At 39.0% G+C, this 21,690-nt stretch overlaps 1 protein-coding gene across 2 annotated transcripts; it reads right to left on the bottom strand.

Moving 5' to 3' along the window:
• Positions 1-2,013: 2,013 nt before the first annotated feature.
• mbip (MAP3K12 binding inhibitory protein 1) lies at positions 2,014-17,933 on the bottom strand. Of its 2 annotated transcripts, none has more exons than XM_017477222.3 (9): positions 17,746-17,933; positions 17,277-17,393; positions 16,343-16,573; positions 10,099-10,195; positions 9,670-9,735; positions 9,358-9,510; positions 8,611-8,705; positions 2,394-2,432; positions 2,014-2,303 (listed from the first exon to the last, which is right to left on the bottom strand). In XM_017477222.3, exons 1-9 carry the CDS (start codon positions 17,893-17,895, stop codon positions 2,196-2,198), a joined length of 1,056 nt encoding a protein of 351 aa, XP_017332711.1. In that variant the 5' UTR covers positions 17,896-17,933; the 3' UTR covers positions 2,014-2,195. The 2 variants fall into 2 exon arrangements, with proteins under 2 accessions (XP_017332711.1, XP_017332710.1); XM_017477221.3 differs by having other exon boundaries at positions 8,611-8,708; positions 17,746-17,932.
• Positions 17,934-21,690: the final 3,757 nt, after the last annotated feature.

The raw sequence follows: 21,690 nt of genomic DNA, 5'->3' as shown, positions 1-21,690 counted from the left end.
TGATTCTACCATTGATTAGTCATTGTTGTGCTAATCTTACCATTCCACTCTAAATTCTAATTTCCTCCACAACAAAAGAATCGCCTCATTAGTCATGAATTTCAAACACAGCAGACAGTGGTCAGTATATAATGCAATGAACACAGAGGCTCAAATCACTGTAATCAACTGTGCCTAGATAGGGCAAAATGTGACTGGAGCTCCTGGGTGAACTACTGCACATGTGGCTTCACACAGGCTCTTGGTCAGAAGAAAGGGAGCAATCTTTGCAGACTAATTGTCTGTTCATAGTGTGGGGAATCCGTAATCAGGTCATTTGTTGCAATGGCAGGCTGCAGAGGTGAGCAGAAATGCACAACCGCACTCTGCCTGCAACCCCACAATCAGTCTGCTCTCTCCACACACACACACACAGTCCTGATGGTCACACTGCTATATTTTTGTATCTTTTGTCTTTAATGTATCTTGCTACATAGCTACAGACCTGTCAACACCAGATTATAAAATAAATTACTTACTACTAAAAATGATGTAAATCTACACAACAGCCACATGCTCAATGAGCATCGTGTTTTGAGAACTGAATCAGAACTGACGTAATATAAAAAAGTAAATATTGTCAAGCTGTTTCAAATTCTCTCGAGCTTATTGTCAGTGTTTTTTTTTGATACTTCATTCAATTCTACAAACATACTAAACTTTTAAGTTTTTCGGTTAACCTTATAGGTGGCTCCCAATGTCTGTGCGAGTTTCCTTCCGCGTTTCCTCCCACCTCCAATAAACATGCCAGTCGGTGGATTGGCTATGGTAATTTGTCCCCAAGTGTGAATGTGTGCGTGCATGATGCCCTGTGTTAGACTGGTGTTTTCCTCCAGGGCCAAGGAAAAAGCCTTTACTTTAGGTCAGAGGTTCTCAACCTTTTGCAACTAAAGCCCCCACAAGCCTCCCCGATCATGTGGTACCCCACCCCACCCAATATTGGAGGAGACCAGGTATAATAATTATTTATTCTATTTTTTAAAATTACATTTGTGTTTTTGTACTTTTTTAAATTAATTTTTGTAACTTTTATGATTTTTAAATAAGTTTTATAAAACTATATAACAGACAGGTGATGAATATATAGAATATATATATAGAATGATATAAAATGTTTCTGAACACTATAACTACTTTGAACAAGAGAACTAGGCTGTTATAACGTCGACTATTTTACATATAAAACATGTTGTATTACAATCGTCTAGCATTCTAAAATTATTCACATAAGAATGATGTAAATTGGGACGAAGGGCACGTCACGTAGACGCAGAGAGAGGTGAGAGTGCAACGTGAAAGCAAGACCTTGCGCTTGCAGGACAGCACTGTGATATTTGGAAAGTTGCTAACATTTGTCCAAAAAGCCACTAGGCGCCTTTTTTTTTTTTTCAAAAAAAAGTTGGCAACACTGGTCTGCACTGACAGCTAGATAAAAGGTAGGCTAAGCTCCGCCTCTCCCCAGCAAAAATAAAACACAGGGTGGAGGGAACGCAGGGTTTTTCATTCATGCACATTCTTTTTGAAATGCAATAAAATACACATAGTCCCCAAATGATGCCCTGTCTGTGCTTTTTCTTCTTGAAAACAATTTGCGCCCCCCATTTCCCATCTCTCTGCATCCCCCCAAGAGGGGGAATGTAATATTCTTAAAAATGGAATCAATCAGTCTGTACAGGATTTTGCAAAGTTAATTGTGCTGTTTTGCAGAAAACTACTGGAATTGGCAAAATTCCAGTAATTTGGCAGTAATTTAAAATTGGCAGTAATTTAAAAAAAACTGCAAGCTCCTCCGAATATTGCAGACTTTGCTTGATTTCTGTGATCGCAAAATCACGAAATCCTGGAGGGACTGATCAATGGACCAAAGCTAGCAGAAACAAATGAATCACAGTTCTGACAAAGGTCTCAGACGTTATATAAAAAATGTGAACGTGTTGTAGTGTGTCTGTGTGCAAAATATTCAAATGCTCAATATTTTAGCAGAAAACAAATATATTTACAAAAATGAACATGACAGCATGTACAGGTCTTCTAAACTCACAAATCAGATGCGTAGTAAGTGAAAACAATTCATTTTAAATTCATGAGAAGTGTACAAAAAAAACCCCTAGATAAATCTCAGAGTGGAGGTACACTGTTGAACAACTGTGTGTTTGTCAGAATGGAAACTCCCTCACATCCCTGGATTGGAACTCATTTGCTCTTTTCAGTAAAGCAGTTCTAACTGCGCTGATCTTCCCATCCAACTCAGACAGGCTGTAGCTCTGCAAAAACAAGACAGTTTGTTAGTCTGTATGCACAGTTTAACGTGGTGACCGGCCAGAACACTTGATAAATATCAGAATGCAATTTACCTGAGAAACTGAGAATTTTGGACGTTTGTGCGAGTAACTCTGAAAGGAGAAATAACGGATTAGGATATAGGAAAAAGCAAACTGATATCCTTTAGTCTCCCTAAAAAATAGCAGTGTAGACTAAACAAAACCTGAAGTTTTTTTTTTTTAGACTGAGTGATTACAGCAGTCGTTTAAGATGATCGCTTTTCGAGCCTGTTTTATACTTCTGCATTAACATACGTGTGTCTTTGTGTCGTGATTCAGACTAGGGATCATGGGTAAACGCGACAGGCATAGAGGTAGTACCGCACTACATTTACTTCGTTACATCTACTTGAGTAACTTTTTGAAAAAAAAAAAAAATTTACTTTTAAGCATAGGTTTAACTGGCCAGATTTAAACTCTTACTCAAGTTCATTTTTAATCAAATACAAGTACTTTTACTTCACTACATTCGGTGGCATTCCTCAGTTAGTTAAATATTAATGAATGTATGTCGTTTTAATAATTAGTGTACATCACATATAATAAGGTCACGAGTCTCGCGATATGCTACAGTGGTCCGAATGCGTCCGCAACAACCGCTCACTTTTATAGAGGCTCAGTCCTGGAAGATAATGGCCAAAGAGGGGAAAGAAGTGAGCGTGTCCATGGAGGCAGGATACACACAGGCTCACTCTCTCACACTCACTCCACATACTTTCTCTTCTGTAGTGTTCCATAGTCTTTTCTTTTGCTCTCAGTTGTCTTGTTGCAGATGTTGACAAGTTTGTGTTGTTTACATGTTGTGAAAATAAAGACAGTCAGAAATACAGTCCGGAAAATGTTTGTTTTGGTGTGTGTGAGAGAGATTTTGTGTTGAAAATGACAGGTTGTGTGTTATTGCACCCATCACAGGATTGGGATATGCAGCTTCATCTTGAACCCAGGTTTTATATCATATAAACAGAACAGACAGACTTTCAAGGAGAGGTGTAACTTAGACTACATGGAGAACTGTGAGATTCAGAATTTTCCGTTCATTTTAATCAGATCTGAAGTAACTTGATACTTGAATAGTCTTCTCATTATATACTTTATTACTATTACTCAAGTAACTGTTAATGTTATTATTTTTATTGTTACTTGAGTAATTATTTTTATAAGTAGCTTTACTTGTACTTGAGTAAAAGTTTTGACTACTCTACCCACCTCTGATAACTACCCATTGTGTGAACCTGCTGTGCTATGGAGCGAGCACGTGCTGATCGGTTTCTGGACAGGTGCGTTAGTTGCGTACACAGAAACCTTTGGATGAGACGTTCTGACATTTCTTCCATGGGTTTATTCAAATTCAGATGAATATTGTTTAAATCAGACTGATACTGTTCAGAATACATCTGAAGTGTAAACAATAAAATACTAAATATTAGTCTTCTAAAATTGAGCATGTGAAAAACTTTAAAACGATAGAAACGGATGAAAAACGCTTTGTAAAAACCCTCAGTATAAACATGTTTACTCTGTTAGAAATACTAAATAATACCTCTATGATAAAACTCTTACACTGAACAGCTAGTGTAAATGAACACAAGTGAGTACCCCCCCCATTTAATTTTTGCTTCACACACAGCAATATGATCACATTACTGTTTATAAATTTATTTACAGAAAACTACAATCGTATATAGTCTGCACACTTTACCTTCTCTAAATAAACTTTACCAGCAACTAAATAAAAACAAAAACTAAAGCATCCGCCAATCAGTGATTGACAGAACTGTGGATTGAAACAGTGGTTATCTTGAAGTGCTTCCATACAAAATTCGCTCACACTGCTGAATACAGACGAGTTAAAACACTTCACAAATGCTTTGAGTGAGAATTTAGTTGCTTAATAACTAATCACATTGCCCAGCACTTTTCAAAACAAACTTCTGTCTGTTTTATATTCTATTATTATTCCTACAGTGGAACACGGAACTTACACTGTTTACGGCTCTTCTATGCTGTAAATTTTCCTGTGGTTCACGTGACAGCGTCTCCTAGAGGACCATCTAAAGTGCAAATATGGATCCTTTACGCCAGTGGTCACCAACCCTCTTTCTTGAAATCTCCCTCAGTGCAGGTTTCACCTCCAACCAACATCTAACACACCTGTTCTAGCTGAACAAGAACTTCTTAAAGCAATGATTTGATGGGCACGTGGGCACATTTATGGTTGGAGCTAAAGTCTTCAGGAAAGTAGATCTCCAGGAACAGGGTTGGTGACCACTACTTTACACTGAAGTCCTGGCATGCTCGCAGAAATATAAATCAGCACTCACACTGATGAACTGAGATGATCTCTAATAAAATCTTGCCTGAATTCTATAACAGACTGCACAATGTGTTCTCCATGTCAGATTACACAATGCGGAGCCTCTAATTACAAACCCGTGACTAAAGATTGTTCTGTTTACATCATCAATCAGAAAATGGGGTTGCATAAACATACCCTCGGTATAATAGCAGCACTATTATGCCTAGAGAAAAGGTGAAAGAAGAGGAGCTGGGAGCTGTACATGGCTGCGTAAACAAGGACAACATTCTTCAGAGTGAGCATGCATGGTAATGTTATATTAATTAATATGTGAGAAAGTCAGTATTTTAAATGATAGCTTGCTCAAACAAACATTTCCAACGTGCCTAGATAGTTCCAACATCCTATTAGTCCACAATTCCAACATCCTATCGGTGGCTTTTTGATGAGCATCGTAGAAACAGTCACACTCTTGGTTAAAATCTAAGCACTTCGGACAGTGCTAGAACGGTTTTGTCCAAAATCAGCTGCAGATGAATATGTTATATCATTCGTTCTAAGACTGCAAATCTCAACTTGAAAAAGAATGCTGTCTTCAACAGCAAAACGGACCAAATATTTTTTCCAAACAAACCCAGCAATTTTCTATTATCTACAAACATTTGCGTGAAAGATTGGAAAAAAAAATTAAACAGCTTTAATGTTATATGGAATGACCTTCATATACCATTAAACATTTTAACATTACAGTGAAGCAAACTGCAATCCACCCATCACAGCCAACTGACTTTATCAGCATTAACTCAGCCACTCATTTGCACAGCACTGATTAGCATGATGGAGAAGAGGCCATCTACTTTCATACTCACCCAGAACCCCCACTCATCTACTCTGTCCATGTCCTCTCATCAGCCACTAGCAACTTGGATTAATTTCAATCACTTTTCAGCATGGACATAAACACATTTGGGAACAAGAGCAAGTCTGATTGGCTCCCAACTCAATGGCTCAATTAAATCATTGTTTTTGTTAAAATGGAGTAGCACAATGTAAAATGTTTAACATATTTTATAGTGTGCTCAATACTCTTCTTTCTAGGCACTACACTCTCTCCAGCTATCTCTCTCTCTCCAACTCTCTCGCTCTCTCTTGCACACACACAGACACACACAGTAAAGGACATGGAAATCAGCCAGCTCTCTGTGCAGAACTGAACTAAGAGAAATAGAAGGGTACAAGAGCACTTACTCAGCTAACTTTGATAGGCTACAATCTGACATGGGTAAATTCTGAAGAGGAGGGAAAAATATCACACATATCAGATTTTAATGGCTTTGAAGAACTCTCTGATTGACCGTCATGAGTGGAGAAAAGAAAAGAAAAAAAAAAACAAACAAAAAAACCACATAAGCCAAATGTCTGTGGAATGGTTAAGAGAAAGAGTACCATGCAGCAAACAAAAGTGCTCATATGCTGATAAGCCACTGGCATCAGAATAGTTTTCTGTTAATGTTTCAGTTTGGATTCATTTATTCAATTCAGTTGTATAAGCAGTTTTTACAGAAATCTGTATATAGATTTACACCGATCAGCGATAATATTAAAACCAACGACAGATGAAGTGAATAACAATGATTGTCTCGTTACAATGGCGCATGTCAAGGGGTGGCATATATTAAGTAGCAATTTAACAGTGAGTTCTCGAAGTTGATGTGTTTGAAGCAAAATAATGAGCAACTGACAAGGGCCAAACTGTGATGGACGACTGGGTAAGAGCATCGCCAAAATGGCGGTCTTGTGGGGGGTTCCCGGTATGCAGTGGTTACTTGGGACAAAGAGGGCACCAGGATGCACTATGAGAAGAAGGGAAGTCAGTGAAGGACATGTGATGCTCTGGGCAATGTTCTTCTGAGAAACTTTGGTCCTGGCATTTACGTGGATGCTACTTTGACACAAACGACCTACCTAAACATTGTTGCAGACCAAGTATGTAGATAATATTACTCATGTACATAAAATTACTAGGATAGCCTTCTTTCATCTCAGAAATATTTCTAAAATAAGAAACATATTGTCACTACATGATGCGGAAATACTAGTTCATGCATTTGTCACCTCTAGATTAGATTACTGTAATGCCATACTGTCTGGATGTTCCAGTAGGAATACAAATAAGCTCCAATTAGTCCAGAATGCAGCTGCTAGAGTCCTAAATAGAACTAGAAGATACGACCATATCACACCGATATTATCAATACTGCATTGGCTCCCAGTAAAATCTCGCATTAATTATAAAATACTTTTATTAACCTATAAAGCACTAAATGGTCTCGCGCCACAATATCTAAGCGATCTTTTGGTTTTATATGATCCGCCACGCCTACTTAGATCAAAAGATGCAGGCTATCTGACGGTACCTCGAATAGTGAAGGCTACAGCAGGGGGAAGAGCTTTCTCTTATAGAGCCTCACAGTTATGGAACAGTCTTCCTATTAGTGTTCGGGACTCAGACACAGTCTCAGTGTTTAAGTCTAAGCTTAAAACGTATTTGTTTACTCAAGCCTACCCTGACTAGATTCTGTTCTACTGCTTCGCAGTCATAATTATCTTTTTCCTCCCTCTCTCCTTTCGCCGAGCCCCACACGAATTTATGGAGATACTAGAGATCCAGATCCTTTCTGCCTCTGGATGGAGCTCAAATCTTCTTTAATTCCAGACTGCTGGGACTACGGCTGCGCTTAACGCCATACAGACTTCATATAAATCCACAATGAACTTTTTCGCACTATCTGTTGTTACCCAGATGAGGATGGGTTCCCTTCTGAGTCGGGTTCCTCTCAAGGTTTCTTCCTCTTAAAACATCTTAGGGAGTTTTTCCTTGCCACCGTCGCCACTCAGTGGCTTGCTCAGTTGGGATAAATTCGCACCTTTAATATCTGTATACCATGTTGATATTTCTGTAAAGCTGCTTTGAGACAATGTCTACTGTAAAAAGCCCTATACAAATAAAATTGAATTGAATTGAAAGTACACCCCTTCATGGTGAAGGTATTCCCTAATGACAGTGGCATCTTTCAGCAGAATGATGTGTCCTGCCATACTGCAAAAATTGTTCAAGAATGGTTTGAACATGAACAAGGACTTCAAGGTGCTGACTTGGCCTCCAAATTCCAAGATCTTAATCCGGTCAAGCATCTGTAGGGTGTGCTAGACAAATCCAATCCATGTATGTCCCACCTTGAAACTTACAGGACTTAAAGGATCTGCTTAAAAGATCTTGGTGCCAGATACCACAGCACACCTTCAGAGGTCTTGTGGAGTCCATGCCTCAACAGGTCAGAGCTGTTTTTGTAGCACAAGGGGGACCTATACAAAATTAGGCAGGTGATTGTAATGTTATAGCTGATCGGTGTATAGTTAGATTCCTAATGAGCATGCCTGAGGCAACAGTGGCAATAAAAACCTTTCAGAGATGACATGAGGAAGAATCAGACTCGAAAGGGAAGCCATACTCTTCTGGGTGACAATAGAAAGTGAGATTATAAATTATTACTCTTCTAAAGATGTACACTATAAAGTTAGACAGTACTAAGTATGTTAAAATGATTTTCAGTATAAGCATCACAGTCTTTTTGATTACAGAAGCAGTTCTTAGGTACAAGCACACAGCATCGTGTGGAGATTATCCACTGAAGAAAGGGTGAGACTTGGGCCTAACTGTTTTTGGGAAGTGGAATCTTTTTTAGGCTATCCACCTGAGTCCATTGATAATGACTGCCAAGACGTAACTCATAACTCTGGCGGAACAACATCTATTTCCTAACATACACTGTAACTACATTGAAACCTACACTATTCTAGAGAGCTAGCCTTTACTGAAGAATTCAATATGTATCTAGCGTTCCCCTTTCAACATACAAAAACAGCCTCTCCATTTCCCTGCCTAGCACTTACCGTGGAGTGGAAGTACTCCGGGGAAAGACCCTCAAGCTCCAAGATTCGATCCTCTAACTTCTTCAACCGCTGGTAAATGCTCTGAGGCACAGGACCTGCTATAAGACATCACACACACAGAGAATACTTTGCCATTTTAGTGATGTATGTAACTGCCAAGAACTAGAGCATAACTGTATTAGCATATTTACCAAGCATTTTCATTTAGTGAGATGCATCACAGGCCAGGTGGACACAGGCCACATGGCTAAACGAAAATTTCTCATGGAAGTTAGACTATTAGATATGATATGATAGACTATCCCTATCATATTAGGGATGGGCAATATGGACTTAAAACTGATCACGATATTTTCTGGTATTTATTGCGATAATGAGATCAGTGACGATGTAAAATATAGTACCATTCACCACTGTTTTTGGTTACAAGTGATAGCTGTGATCTTGAGAGTCTCAGAAACACAAACATTGATCTAAAAGTAAAATAGATTTTCTGTAACCAAACCAGTTCAAGATTGTAGATGTAGCTCCTCGTTTAGCGATAAACTGCTCCTCAGCTTCACGTTCACGTTTCGCTCTACACGTGAGCTGCGATTAGGTCGTAGACCATCGCACAAACAAATACGTCATTTACTAGGCTTTATCATTATTACCGCAGGAAGACTATTTCTAATTGAGGGGAGAATTTCTACCGATATACCGCAAACGATAAGATATCGTTTCATATATATTTCATATATATCTGACCTGCTGTTAGCTTCAGGTGAGCTTCTATGTTGTGTAGCCGCTCCTCGATGACAGGGTTTCCACAGTCTCTGCTGTACGAGCCTTGCTGCTGCTCTCCCTGCTCAGAGCGCCCACCACGTGTTTGGGGCCCATATGTATTCACCACTCGGGTCACTGAAAGGCCATTTAATTAAGAAGACAGTTTGCACATTAACGTGTAAAGATATGTCTTCCTTGTTTCTTTATTATGGTCAGCACAACACTGCAAGCACAAGAAACAAGTTTAAAAAAAAAAAAAAAAGACCAACAACAATCATCCGGAGACTGTCTTACCTTTGACATGACTCTTGAAACCTGGATAGGGTGTGAAGACTGCATCAGTTCTGGCACAACTGTTTTCTGTAAAAGAACCATATAAACCACAGCTCAAAAACAAAACCATTTGAGGTACACTTAGACTCTTTCACACAATGCGCATAAGTAAAACAGCATATGCAATACATTTACATTATCTATTTATCGGCATAGAAAATCCACACGCAAAGGGACCTAATGGTGTATCCCAGATTTTAACTGCTATCTGACTGCTCTTAAGTGCTCAGAACAGGCCAAAACAAGTTATATTTTGAACCTGCACTCTTAGACTTGCTCAAAAAACATGCAGCGTGACCTGTCGCCTGTAGAAAAGCAGCACTTTTTAAAAGATTGTCAGTTGTTCTGCACAACTTCCACACCTCTCCTCTGGTGCCCTCTAATCCTCACCCTGATTGCAGTTGATCACATTGCAAAACTCCCGCACATTGTTTTCATTGATCTCCAGCTGTTTGCGCTCTATAAATGCAGAGATCCTACGTTCAATCTGAGAGAGAGAGAGAGAGAGAGAGAGAGATAAGATAAAAAAGAGTGGGAGAAGAGAGAGGGATGTAAATGAGTGTCGAATTGATGAGCTATTGAAAGAAATCAATCCGCAGTCGGCTTTTTGTTGTTGAGCGATAATGAGGATCAGTATGTGTGTGTGTGTGTGTGTGTGTGTGTGTGTGTGTGTGTGTGCTGCTACATGAATAACGCGCGAGTGCAGTGGACACAATTATGCCAAATATCAAAACATTTTACACTCAACCATTTCAGATAGCAGAGATTGCTCTGGCCATTTTGTTATAGTGTCTGTACAGTAAAAAAAAAAAGTATAAACAATATAAAAATAAAGGTGTCCTTGTCTTTCGCCCACATGCAATTTCACTGAGTAATGAGCATCCACTTAATAATACAGCGTGAGCCTGGTCCTCTCTCAGGACTCTCCAACAGGCTTCCTATTCATCACTCACTGAGGGAGAGCAAGCACAGAGAGAGCCCTCCATTCAAGCTGCACTAGCTGCCTCCCAGAGCCACAGCAAGAATCAGAATAATTCAGTACCCACATCAACCACAAGACCACCTAGGATTGATTCAATTTAGACAAAGCAATAGGTAACGTTGGACATACTGGCCTTAACTACTTACACACAATACCATTTAACAGCAGGGACTCACAATATGTAAAATTTACACACCCCCCCCTCCCCTTTTTGGAATAAGGTCATAAATTTTTAGTCATTACATTTTTTAGTCATTTAGTCCTACATCATCTACACATCAAATAATCAGCTGCCTCAAGACACTAATATGCAGTTACAAATTAAACATATTAGAAGCCAAAATCTCACACACACACATACACACACACACACACATACACATTATATATATATATATATATATATATATATATATATATATATATATATATATATATATATATATATATATAAAATAAATCACAGCTGTCATGCTGTAAAATTTGGATGTGAATCACACAGCAAGTATCAGTTACGTCATCCCCTCAGCAGGCCCAATGTTATTAAGGCACCATATTTTGCCCTAATGCATCATCACCTCCAATCCAGAAACTAGTTTGGTTATTCTGGGCTGGAAATGTTGTACTGATGGGTATAGCAATATCAGGACTGCAGAACATAAAGCACGTTTTTGATTACCCAACTATAAGTGCAAAGTAGAATTTATATAGGATTTGCATTCTTGGGGACATTTTCTTTATTTCAGCTTTTATTGACCATCTGCTTTGAGAACTTGATTCAGCATGTCACCCTTCCTTTACACTCTCAAGCAATCTCAAGTATGACAAACTGCCAATAGCCAGTCAACTCCAACAATTACTTTGCAACAGAACAGCTTCACTGCATCTTGCCACAGATTCTACTCTCTGGAATTCTCTGGAACTGTAATAGAGGGATAAACACCATTCTTTCCAAACAATATTTTCTTTATTAGAGAAGAGTACTGAATAACACACCCAAAATCTCAAAATAGGTGTTTGGGTTGTGATCTGGTGGCTGAAGGCCATAGCATATGACTTGCATCATTTTCATTCTCATGAAACTATTCAGCGAGCCCCCGTGTCCTGTGGATAGGGAAACTCCCATCTGGATAGAAATATTTCATCATACCATAAAGGTGTTAAGTCAGAATAACTTTGTATTGAAATGACACTTCCTTGTAAGGGGACAAGTAGACTGAAACACCTGAGCATCTTATCCATACAGTGCTGTGAAAAAGTGATTTCTTCTGTTTTGTGTAGATCTCACACTAAACAGTTTCAGAAATTAAAACAAAATCTAAGATAAAACAAAGGCAACCTGAGTGGACACAAAACACAGTTTTGAAATGATAATGTTATTTATTGAAGCAAAGAAGTTATCTAATACCAACTGGGCTTGTGTGAAAATGTAGTTGCCAATTCCCCAAATCTATGAAACTGAATTAATAATGGGGTTCAGCTGGACTAGATGCAACCAGGCCTGATTACTGCAAACCCTGTTCAATCAAATCAACACTTAAATAGAACTTTTTCAACAGCATGAAATTGGTTAAAAGGTCTTACACAGTAACACACAATGCCAAAATTGAAAGAAATTCCAGAAATGATGAAGAAGAAGGTGAATGAAATTCATCAGTCTGGGAAGGGTTACAAAGCTATTTCAAAGGCTCTGGGACTCCCAAAAAACAAACACAGTGAGAGTCGTGATTTCCATATGGAAAAACTCAGCACAGTAGTGAACCTTCCCAGAAATGTCTGACCTTCCAAAATTCCTCCAAGAGCACAGCAACGGCTCATCCAGCAAGTTCCAAAAGAGCCAAGGACGACAACAAAGGACCTACAAGGCCTCTCTCACATCAGTCAAGGTCACTGTTTATGACTCAACTATTAGAAAGACACTGGGAAAAAATGGCAACCATGGAAGGGTGGTGAGGAGAAAACCACTGCTAACCCAGAAGAACTTTAAAAATTGCCAAAACACATTTGATCCTTGAGTTTGATGATCCTCAAACCTTTTCGGAGAATGTTCAGCAGACTGATTATTTGAAAGTGGAACTGTTTGGAAGACAGGGGTCTCATTACATCTGACATAAACCAAACACAGAATTCCACAAAAAGAACATCATACCTATGGTCAAGCATGGTGGTGGAAGTGTGATGGTGTGGGGGTGCTTTGCTGCTTAGAAAATCCTAAAGGAGAATGTCTGGTGTTTAGTCCATTATGCAGCAAGACATTGATCTAAAGCATAGGAGTAAACCCTAGTCCTAGAAGTAAGTGAAAAACTGAACTCCAGGTATCAGAAGCATTAGGTTGCAGTTACTAAATAAGTTGCAGTTGCTAAAGGTGGCAGAACCAGATTTTAAGTTTAAGGGGGCAATTACTTTTTCACGTGGGTGACAGGATAACTTTTTTGTTTCAATAAAATAAATTCATAATTAAAAACTGTATTGTGTTTTTACTCAGGTTGCCTTTGTTTTTTGTATTTTGTTTGACGATCTAAAACTATTTAGCATGAAATATACATAAAAACAAGAAGAAATCAGAAGAAAAACTTTTTCACAGCACTGTATGTGGGTCTTCCCCAAACTGCTGCCATAAAGTTGGAAGCAAGCAATTGTATAGGATGCTTTGTAAGCTGTACCATTACAATTTCCCTTCACTGGAAGTAAAAAGAGGGGTCGATGGAGACATAATTTGCCACGAATGGAGTGTAAGAACTTGAATGGCCTGCACAGATCCCTGACCTCAACCCCACTGAACAGCTTTGGGATGAATTGGGATGCCAGCTGTGCCCCCAGGTCTTTTCGTCTGACATCAGCGCTAGACCTCACTAGTGCTCTTGTGGCTGAGTGGGCAAATCCCCACAGTCATGCACCGAAACCTAGTAGAAAGCCTTCCCAGAAAAGTAGAAGTTATTATAACACCAAATGGAGGTCTAAATCTGGAACAGTATATTCAAAATGCACATATGAGTATTATGGTCAGTTGTTTACAAAACTTTGGGCATACTGTGTAATTACTGATGACGTGACTGCTGACAAAAGCATCAGTACGGGAGCATATAGGGCTATATTAATTGCTCAGTTTCAGCAATAAGCATCAAATTTCACTGACCGGTGGTTGACAGTGCAGATGGACAATGACCTGCAGCATATTTCGAAAGCAGTCCAAGACTTTTTTAAGGCAAAGAAGTGGAATGTTCTGCAATGGCCAAGTAAATCACCTGACCTGAATCCAACAAAAAGTATGCATTTCACTTACTGAAGGCAAACATGAAGGCAAACATGAAGGCAAAATGCCCCAAGAACAAGCAGGAACTGAAGACAGTTGCAGTAAAGGCCTGGCAGAGGAACACAAGGAAATACACTCTGTCTGGTGATGTCCATGGGTTCCGGACATCAGGCAATCACTGACTACAAAGGAATTGCAACCCAAGTATTAAAATGGCAATTTAATTTATGATAGTTTTAGTTGGTTCAATTACTTCTGGGCCTTTAAAAAGTGGGAACCACATATAAAAAGTGCTTTAATTCCTACACCTTTCACCTGATTGGGATGTACACCGATCAACCATAAGATTAAAACCACCTGCCTAATATTGTAGGTCCCACTCCCCCCCCAAAAAAACAGCTCTGACCCATCAAGACATGGACGCCACAAGAATTCTGAAGGTGTGATTTGGTATCTGACCCCAAGACATTAGCCCCAAGTCCTGCAAGTTGTGAGGTGAGGCCTCCATGGATTGGACTTATTTGTTCAGCACATCCCACACATGCTCGATCTGATTGAGATCTTGGGAATTTGGAGTCAACACCTTGAACGCTTTGTCATATTGCTCAAACCATTCCTGAACAATTTTTGCAGTGTGGCAGGGCACATTATCCTGCTGAAAGAGGCCACTACCATTAGGGAATACCAATGCCATGAAGTACTTGGACTAAAACAATGTTTAGGTAGGTGCTACGTGTAAAAGTAACATACACATGATTGCTAGGACCCAAATTTTCCCAGAAGAACATTACCCAGAGCATCATACTAACTCCACCTTCTTCCCATAGCGCATCCTGGTGCCATCTCTACCCACAGCTAAGCAAAGCACACGCACAAAGCTATCAACATGATGTAAAAGAAAACGTTATTCATCAGACCACTTCTTCCATTGCTCCATGGTTCAGTTCTGATGCTCACTTGCCCACTGTAGGAGCTTTGGTGGTGGACAGGGGTCAGCATGGGCACTCTGACTGGTCTGCGGCTACGCATCCCCATACGCAGCAAGCTGTGATGCACTGTGTGTTCTGACTGCAAAATTTTCAGCAATTTGTGCTACAGCAGCTCTTCTGTGGGATTGGACCAGATCGCTCCCCGCATGCATCAAAGCCATAGGTACCCATGACCCTGTCACTGGTTCACCAGTTGTCCTTCCTTGGACTACTAGTCATGACAATTTGTCCCTTGTCAATGTTGCTCAGATCGTAACGCTTGCCCATTTTTCCTGCTTCCAACACATCAACTTTGAGAACTGTAAGTTCTCTTGCTGCCTAATATATCCCACACCTTAACAGGTGCCACTGTAACAAGATAATCAATGTTATACACTTCACCTGTGAGTGGTTTTAATGTTATGGCTGATCGGTGTAAATACCATTCCAATTAAAGCTGAAAGTCTGATCTTTGTGCTCATGGTCAGTATTTAATTTTAACTAAGATATTGTGGTAGAGCGCTAAAATAACAATAGATTTTTCAATGTCCAAATATTAATGGACTTGACTGTATATGTATCGTTATACACATCGTGCATCATAGAAATGCCACCCCAAAGTCTACTGTAGGGCAAGCCTTAAAAACAGTAGGTTGTTCCAAAATTTTTGAAAGGGCCATCAGAAAAGGCCCAGTTGCTTTTAGAACATACTTAACTCTCAAAATAATTAAAAGCTGGTTGGCAGATGATAAACCTCTACAGGTATAATGGCCACTGATGAAGTCAGACATACAACTTACAGATATGCAGCTGTAGACATATAAAATAATAATAATAATAATAATAATAATAATAAAACCTTAAACTCTATTCTGTGTTTGGCTTATAGCCAGTGAAGAGAGACAAATACAATTACTGTTGAAATTCCTACAGTGTGGATTCAGCTGCATTTAGCATAAAAGCGGTGAAAAATCTTGTGCTTTCAAAGAATAGCCCCAAGATAAAGTATATACAATGAAAATAGAATAGGCCCAATATGAAGCCCTGAGGGACACCACATGTGATAGCTGCTGAGGAAGAGAAAAATTACCAAGCCTAACAAAGGATGTTCTGTGTTTGAGGTATGAGGCAAATTACTTCATAGCAAAGTGCCCAATCATATCACTTCGTACATACAGTTAACGCCAGAATTATTGGCACCTTCATTTAAATAACCAAAAGTAGACGCAGTTAGAGACTGGGTACTGTGTAGTTTTTAACACATGTTATGTTCATGAAGGTGTCAATAATTCTGGAGCTAACTACATCTTCAACAACATTATTGGACAGACAACCTATTTGAACTATTGATGCACTGTCAACATTCATTCTTCATTATGTAAGAACATGATCATTATATTCATACATATTACACATTAGTCAGTATTTTACCTCAGCTTTGCCAGCTTTGATCTGAATACTGCGGTCATCATGTTGGGACATCACACTGTCTTTCGAAGCAGTATGCTGGTGTGATGTAGAAGGAAAGAGCTCTCTGTCTACCACTATCTCTTCTTCAGATGTTGCTGCCGACTCATTCTTGGCTTTCTCTGTTTTTTCATTATTGGTTGAATTAGTTGGGCTCTTAGCATCCAATATTTGTTTCAGATGTGCCGATACAGACTGGAAAAAGGAAAGAAGGATATATACATATGAGAAAATGAAAGTTCTAATTGTTGTATATATTCTTTGTCAACAGCATTACAATTGTATTTTGCTGTACTCATGCTCGACGCAAGTGAATCAAAGAGCGCTTTGGCTGAATGCACGGTGTGATGATGTCAAATGATCTGTCTTGGCCACCTGATCAGATTACAGTTTATCTGTGGAAAAAACTGTGGTAATTTTGAAAAATTTGAGGCTCCCCCGATATTTCAGTATTTGCTTGATTTTGTGTTCATTTCTGCGATCGCAAAATCCTGGAGGGACTGTACAGATGAGGAGGTGAGAGAATTGGACAGACTGGGACTAAGGACTAAAGCACTGCTGCATCAGTCTCTTTAGAAAGAGAAGCAAGGGCTAAATTCCAGTGGTGTGAATATCGGCAAGCAGACAAATGGCATTGGGGGTAATGTAGGAAAATGTTAATTAAAGTGAAAATACATACACCAACATGTTGATGAGTGAAAGAAACATGAAGTTAAAAAAAATCAACATCAGCATTTCATTACAAATGAAATATAGGATGCTACTGAAGATGTTAATTGTAAAGATTCATATACTAGCTGTACAGAGTGGATTTTTCCTTGAAGTCTAATAAGACACATTATCCAGCCACCCCTACAATCTATTCTAGTTTACTATGTCTCGTTAATGTGCTATTTACCTGCAACTTGGAGATGTGCTGCTGTAAACATTCGTACACATGCGATGGTTGTAGTTCAGGGAAGTTAAGAGCACTCAAGCTGGCAGTGATGCTTAAAACCTCAGGGTTTATTTTTAGCTGAAAACAAATCGCAGGCAGTTTAGATCATCATTCTGTTATACATGTAAGCTTAGACTATTCACTTTACACACACTCTCTAGTCCCCAACCCACTCACATTCACTACTGCAGGTCTGTGTTTACTTTTTATTTGCGGCTTCTTTAATGTGCATTAAAGCAGGCGAGGAAAAGCTATAAGGAACCATGTTTATTTCAGAGCTTGTATCAGAGCAGAGGCCATATCCATATTCGTCTAAATCGACATGTTTTTGCAACAACTAGCCATGAGAATTCTCGTTCGGCTCGAGCTCTCCGGAATATACCACAATGTAATTAATCAGAAAAACAGAAAAACAACCGTTTTAACTAACCTCAGAGCTAAATTCTGTGATCGAATCGATTAAGGAAGAGAAACACTCTTGGAAAGAATGTCTAATCAACCCATCAGGACTCATTTCTGCGGTGCTTGCTTTATGTTTATTATCCTTGCAGGACTCGTAAATCGCTCCATTCGCCGCCATTGCACTTCCGCATGACGCGACAACGCTGATTGGCGGAACACGCCCTCTTTGTCTACGTCACCACCGGAAACACAACAGGACAAGGACCAAGAAAACATCAAACAGGAACTTGGTAATTATGAAGGTAAATCGTAATTCTGCTATGTTTAAACTGAATCCTCTTGCGCCGTTTAGTCATTTTTCCACTCACACGCAGATCTGGCCTAAACTGGCTGGACACATTATAAGTACAGTAGGGTGTAGGTGCTTAAATTTGTATACTAAAACCAAACTATTTTTATTAAATTATCAATTAATCTGAGTCATTTTTCAGCCAATTAACCTCCTGTCATATCCAGTCTCATGTTGTAATAAGAATTGTTCTGGCAAATGAAGATTTGTGTTGTACATGAATGACACGAGTATATATCTAATGATCTTCCTTGCCAGTTCCATATAAATCTGCATTGTGTCCAACAATGGGAATGATTTCACAAAAGCATTGTAAAGATACATTGCTTGGAATTTTTGGTTTAAAAAAAATACTATGCAGTCAATCATGAAACTAATTTAATGTTCCTGAGTTGCTGTGAGTCACCCTGATAGTCCTGTAATAGTAATTCACAGTCAGTGCGGTGTTATGGATGTCTGGTTGGAATTCGCAGGATGTTTGTATGCATACATGATATGTCAGCTCAGATACATCAAATGTCAGGCAGGGACTTAAGGCATGAAAAAAGCCATCCTCCATAGTGACAGGTGAGTGCCAACAGCAAATCAGAGGATAGAATGAGCTAAACTTAAGCAAAAAAGTAAACAAGCTTTTTCTTGGTGAACAGGTAATGTTTTTATCCATCCATCCATCCATTTTCTGTACCACTTATCCTACACAGGGTTGTGGGAAGCCTGGAGCCTATCCCAGGGGACTCTGGGCACAAGGAAGGGAACACCCTGGATGGGGGGCCAATCCATCACAGGGCACAATCGCACACATTCACACAACCACTCACAAACTACGGACAAATTTGGAAATGCCAGTCATCTTACAATGCATGTCTTTGGACTGGGTTGGAAACCGGAGTACCCAGAGGAAACCCCCAAAGCACGTGGAGACCATGCGAAATGCTTTTATTTGTCCTCTAATTGAAATTGAAAATTGGTTGTTTGATTTACATGTTTCATGCTAGGCTTCGTTCTCACTTTGTTGTCAAATTAGGAAAGCAAGCTAACTGTGCTAGCTGCATACATTCACCAAAGGCACCACTGATCTAACACTACTTCCTTCCAAGCTTTTTCTTTGTAATGCCACTATACACATTTAATGAGATGTGGTATATAACAGGATAAGATGAAACCACCAATCTGAGCTGTGAGTGGGGACTTGAAGAAATGTCATACCACACAGATTGTAAGATTGGTCTGAGGCCCTGTTTGCACCTGGCATTAACATGCTTCCGAGGTTATCCGATCATAAGTGGACAGTGCTAAATATAGTTATGAACGGGGTCCAGTGTCCATCAGAGACGCATTTTGATCCGATCACTCAAACCATGTTCGGAGGTGGCTTGAGATAGCATATGACAGCATAACATTTACGAGTATGAGTGAAAGAAGCGAGTGGTAGGATATTGTGTTGTCCCATTCCCCTGTCTTGTCTTATGTTGTGGCTGAGTGTACGCCTTATTTGTAAATATATTGTCTATTGTAAATATTTCCACTCTAAATATCACGAAAGCTGTAGGTGTTCGGCGCCGTTTATTTTTGGGTTTATCTTTTGTTCGCTGTTTTTGACTCAGTTAGGGAATCAGATTAGACTCCGTATTTTCTTTTGAAATACCTTTTTTTGCTAGGTTATTTAAATTGATACGGGGCAAGATAGTGACTGTTCTGTTTATTATTTTGGCCTTGCCCAGCCCTGAAGACATTTGCTTTCGGAGTGATTCTGTTTGTTTTGGATTTTTCTTTCTTTCTTGCAATTATTAACTTTGTAAGATATTGAAGACTTGAAAGACACGTGTGTCAATCTCATTATCTCTGATTATGATTTTTGTTTATACTTCTTGTTACACCTCGGCCCTAGACCGGGGTCGTAACAGTAGTGTGATTGCAAGCCTAACTGGAAAGTTCTCCACCATTAGGCTAGTAGATAAAGTTGATGCTATAACTAGTGTGACGAAGGCAGCTTTTTGTATTTTCTTTTGTCATCACATCTCCCATTCATGTATAAGTTTTGTTAGCAGACCACTTGATCAAAACATCTGAAACAGCACGTAAAGGTGCCTAAGATAGGATTCGCGAGATATTTCTGCCTGTAAACCATTGCAGTGGAAAATTACTGTAATAAATGTGCTCGACATACTTCCTCCAGAAATCCGATCACAAGTGGTCACTAAAGACGCATTCAAAATGGCAAGTGTAAATGACTATGGATTTCCACTGTGATTTCACTTTTGATCTGATCACTTGAGTTAATACCAGGTGTGAACAGGGCCTAATCATTCAAGCCAATCAATTGGATTTGTCACTTTACCACCTGATTTGCATAGAATTTAGAAGCCATGATCTCATTGAAACCATGACTCTGTGTCACTCACATACGAATAGTCCTCTGTAACTATGTTGCCTAGGATAGCAGACTAGTGACTGGAGTGTTTCTCTGTGTTTTAGTATTTCAAACTTAGTTATGTCAGGTGAGCATGAGAGTGTGACAGTGAGACATCTGAGCTGCCTGCTTGGCCCACTGTGTATATTTATTGCTCGTGTTTTAGCTATCAAGCAGTGAAATTACAATGAAGAGGCTAAGAGCTTTCGCTTTTTCACCTGGTACTCAGTACTGCCAAAATCATGTGCACAATAATGTTTTCTTATTGTCATAATGCTTCTGTAATATTGAGGATACAGCAGCAGATAATTATATCCCATAGTTTCCCAAGATAACATACATACAGTACTGTGCAATAGTCTTAGGCACATGCAAAGAAATGCTATAGAGAAAAAATGCCTTCAAATATAATGAAATTAAAAGTTTCTACATTAAAAAAAATACCATAAAGAGCAGTAAACAGAAATAAAATAAACAAAGTCGATATTTGGCGTGACGGCCATTTGCTTTAAAAAAAATATTAGTAGTTTTGGGTACAATGTGTGCAGTTTTATAAGGAAATAAGCTGGTATGTTTTTCTGAGCATCTTGCAGAACCTGCCACAGTTCTTCTGGCAACTTTGACTGTCACACTTGCTTCTTATTTTTGTAGCAAAACCCAGCAGCCTTCACTGTGTTTTTTGTCTGAAAAGTGATCTCTTACATAATACGCTGCTTTCTTTACTGACATACAGACATTTTTCTGTAACATTTAATTTTGTGCTAGAAAATAATGTGTATAAAATGTTTTGCACTGACATAAAATAAAATAAAAAAATAAAAATTTATAACAAAGTTTGTACTAAACAAAATAGGGTGCCTGAAACTTTTGTACAGCACTGTACATGACTAGTAACACATGCCAACACATGTCTGACAACAATCAGCAACTGCATAAATATTTCAACTTGTCTAAAGTTAAATATTATGGTCTAAATTGGAATGTTAAATAAGATAAGGTTGTGTTGAGCACTTTTGAATAACGCAAACAAGCTGCATGCAATGTGGTTGAAACAAAATTTGTGCATATTATGCTGCCATTAGCTAGATGCGTGCGTGCTTTTTGTGGCATTTCGGACGGTATACTGCTCTACTAAATAATTTTGTCAATACATCATTACTATTCAGGCATATGTAGTGTGGTTTGGGATGCAGCCGTGTATTCTCTCTAAATGT

Source organism: Ictalurus punctatus, chromosome 9 (assembly GCF_001660625.3).
Source record: "Ictalurus punctatus breed USDA103 chromosome 9, Coco_2.0, whole genome shotgun sequence".
NCBI lineage: Eukaryota > Metazoa > Chordata > Actinopteri > Siluriformes > Ictaluridae > Ictalurus > Ictalurus punctatus.
This window is presented reverse-complemented; position numbering and strand designations above follow the sequence as displayed.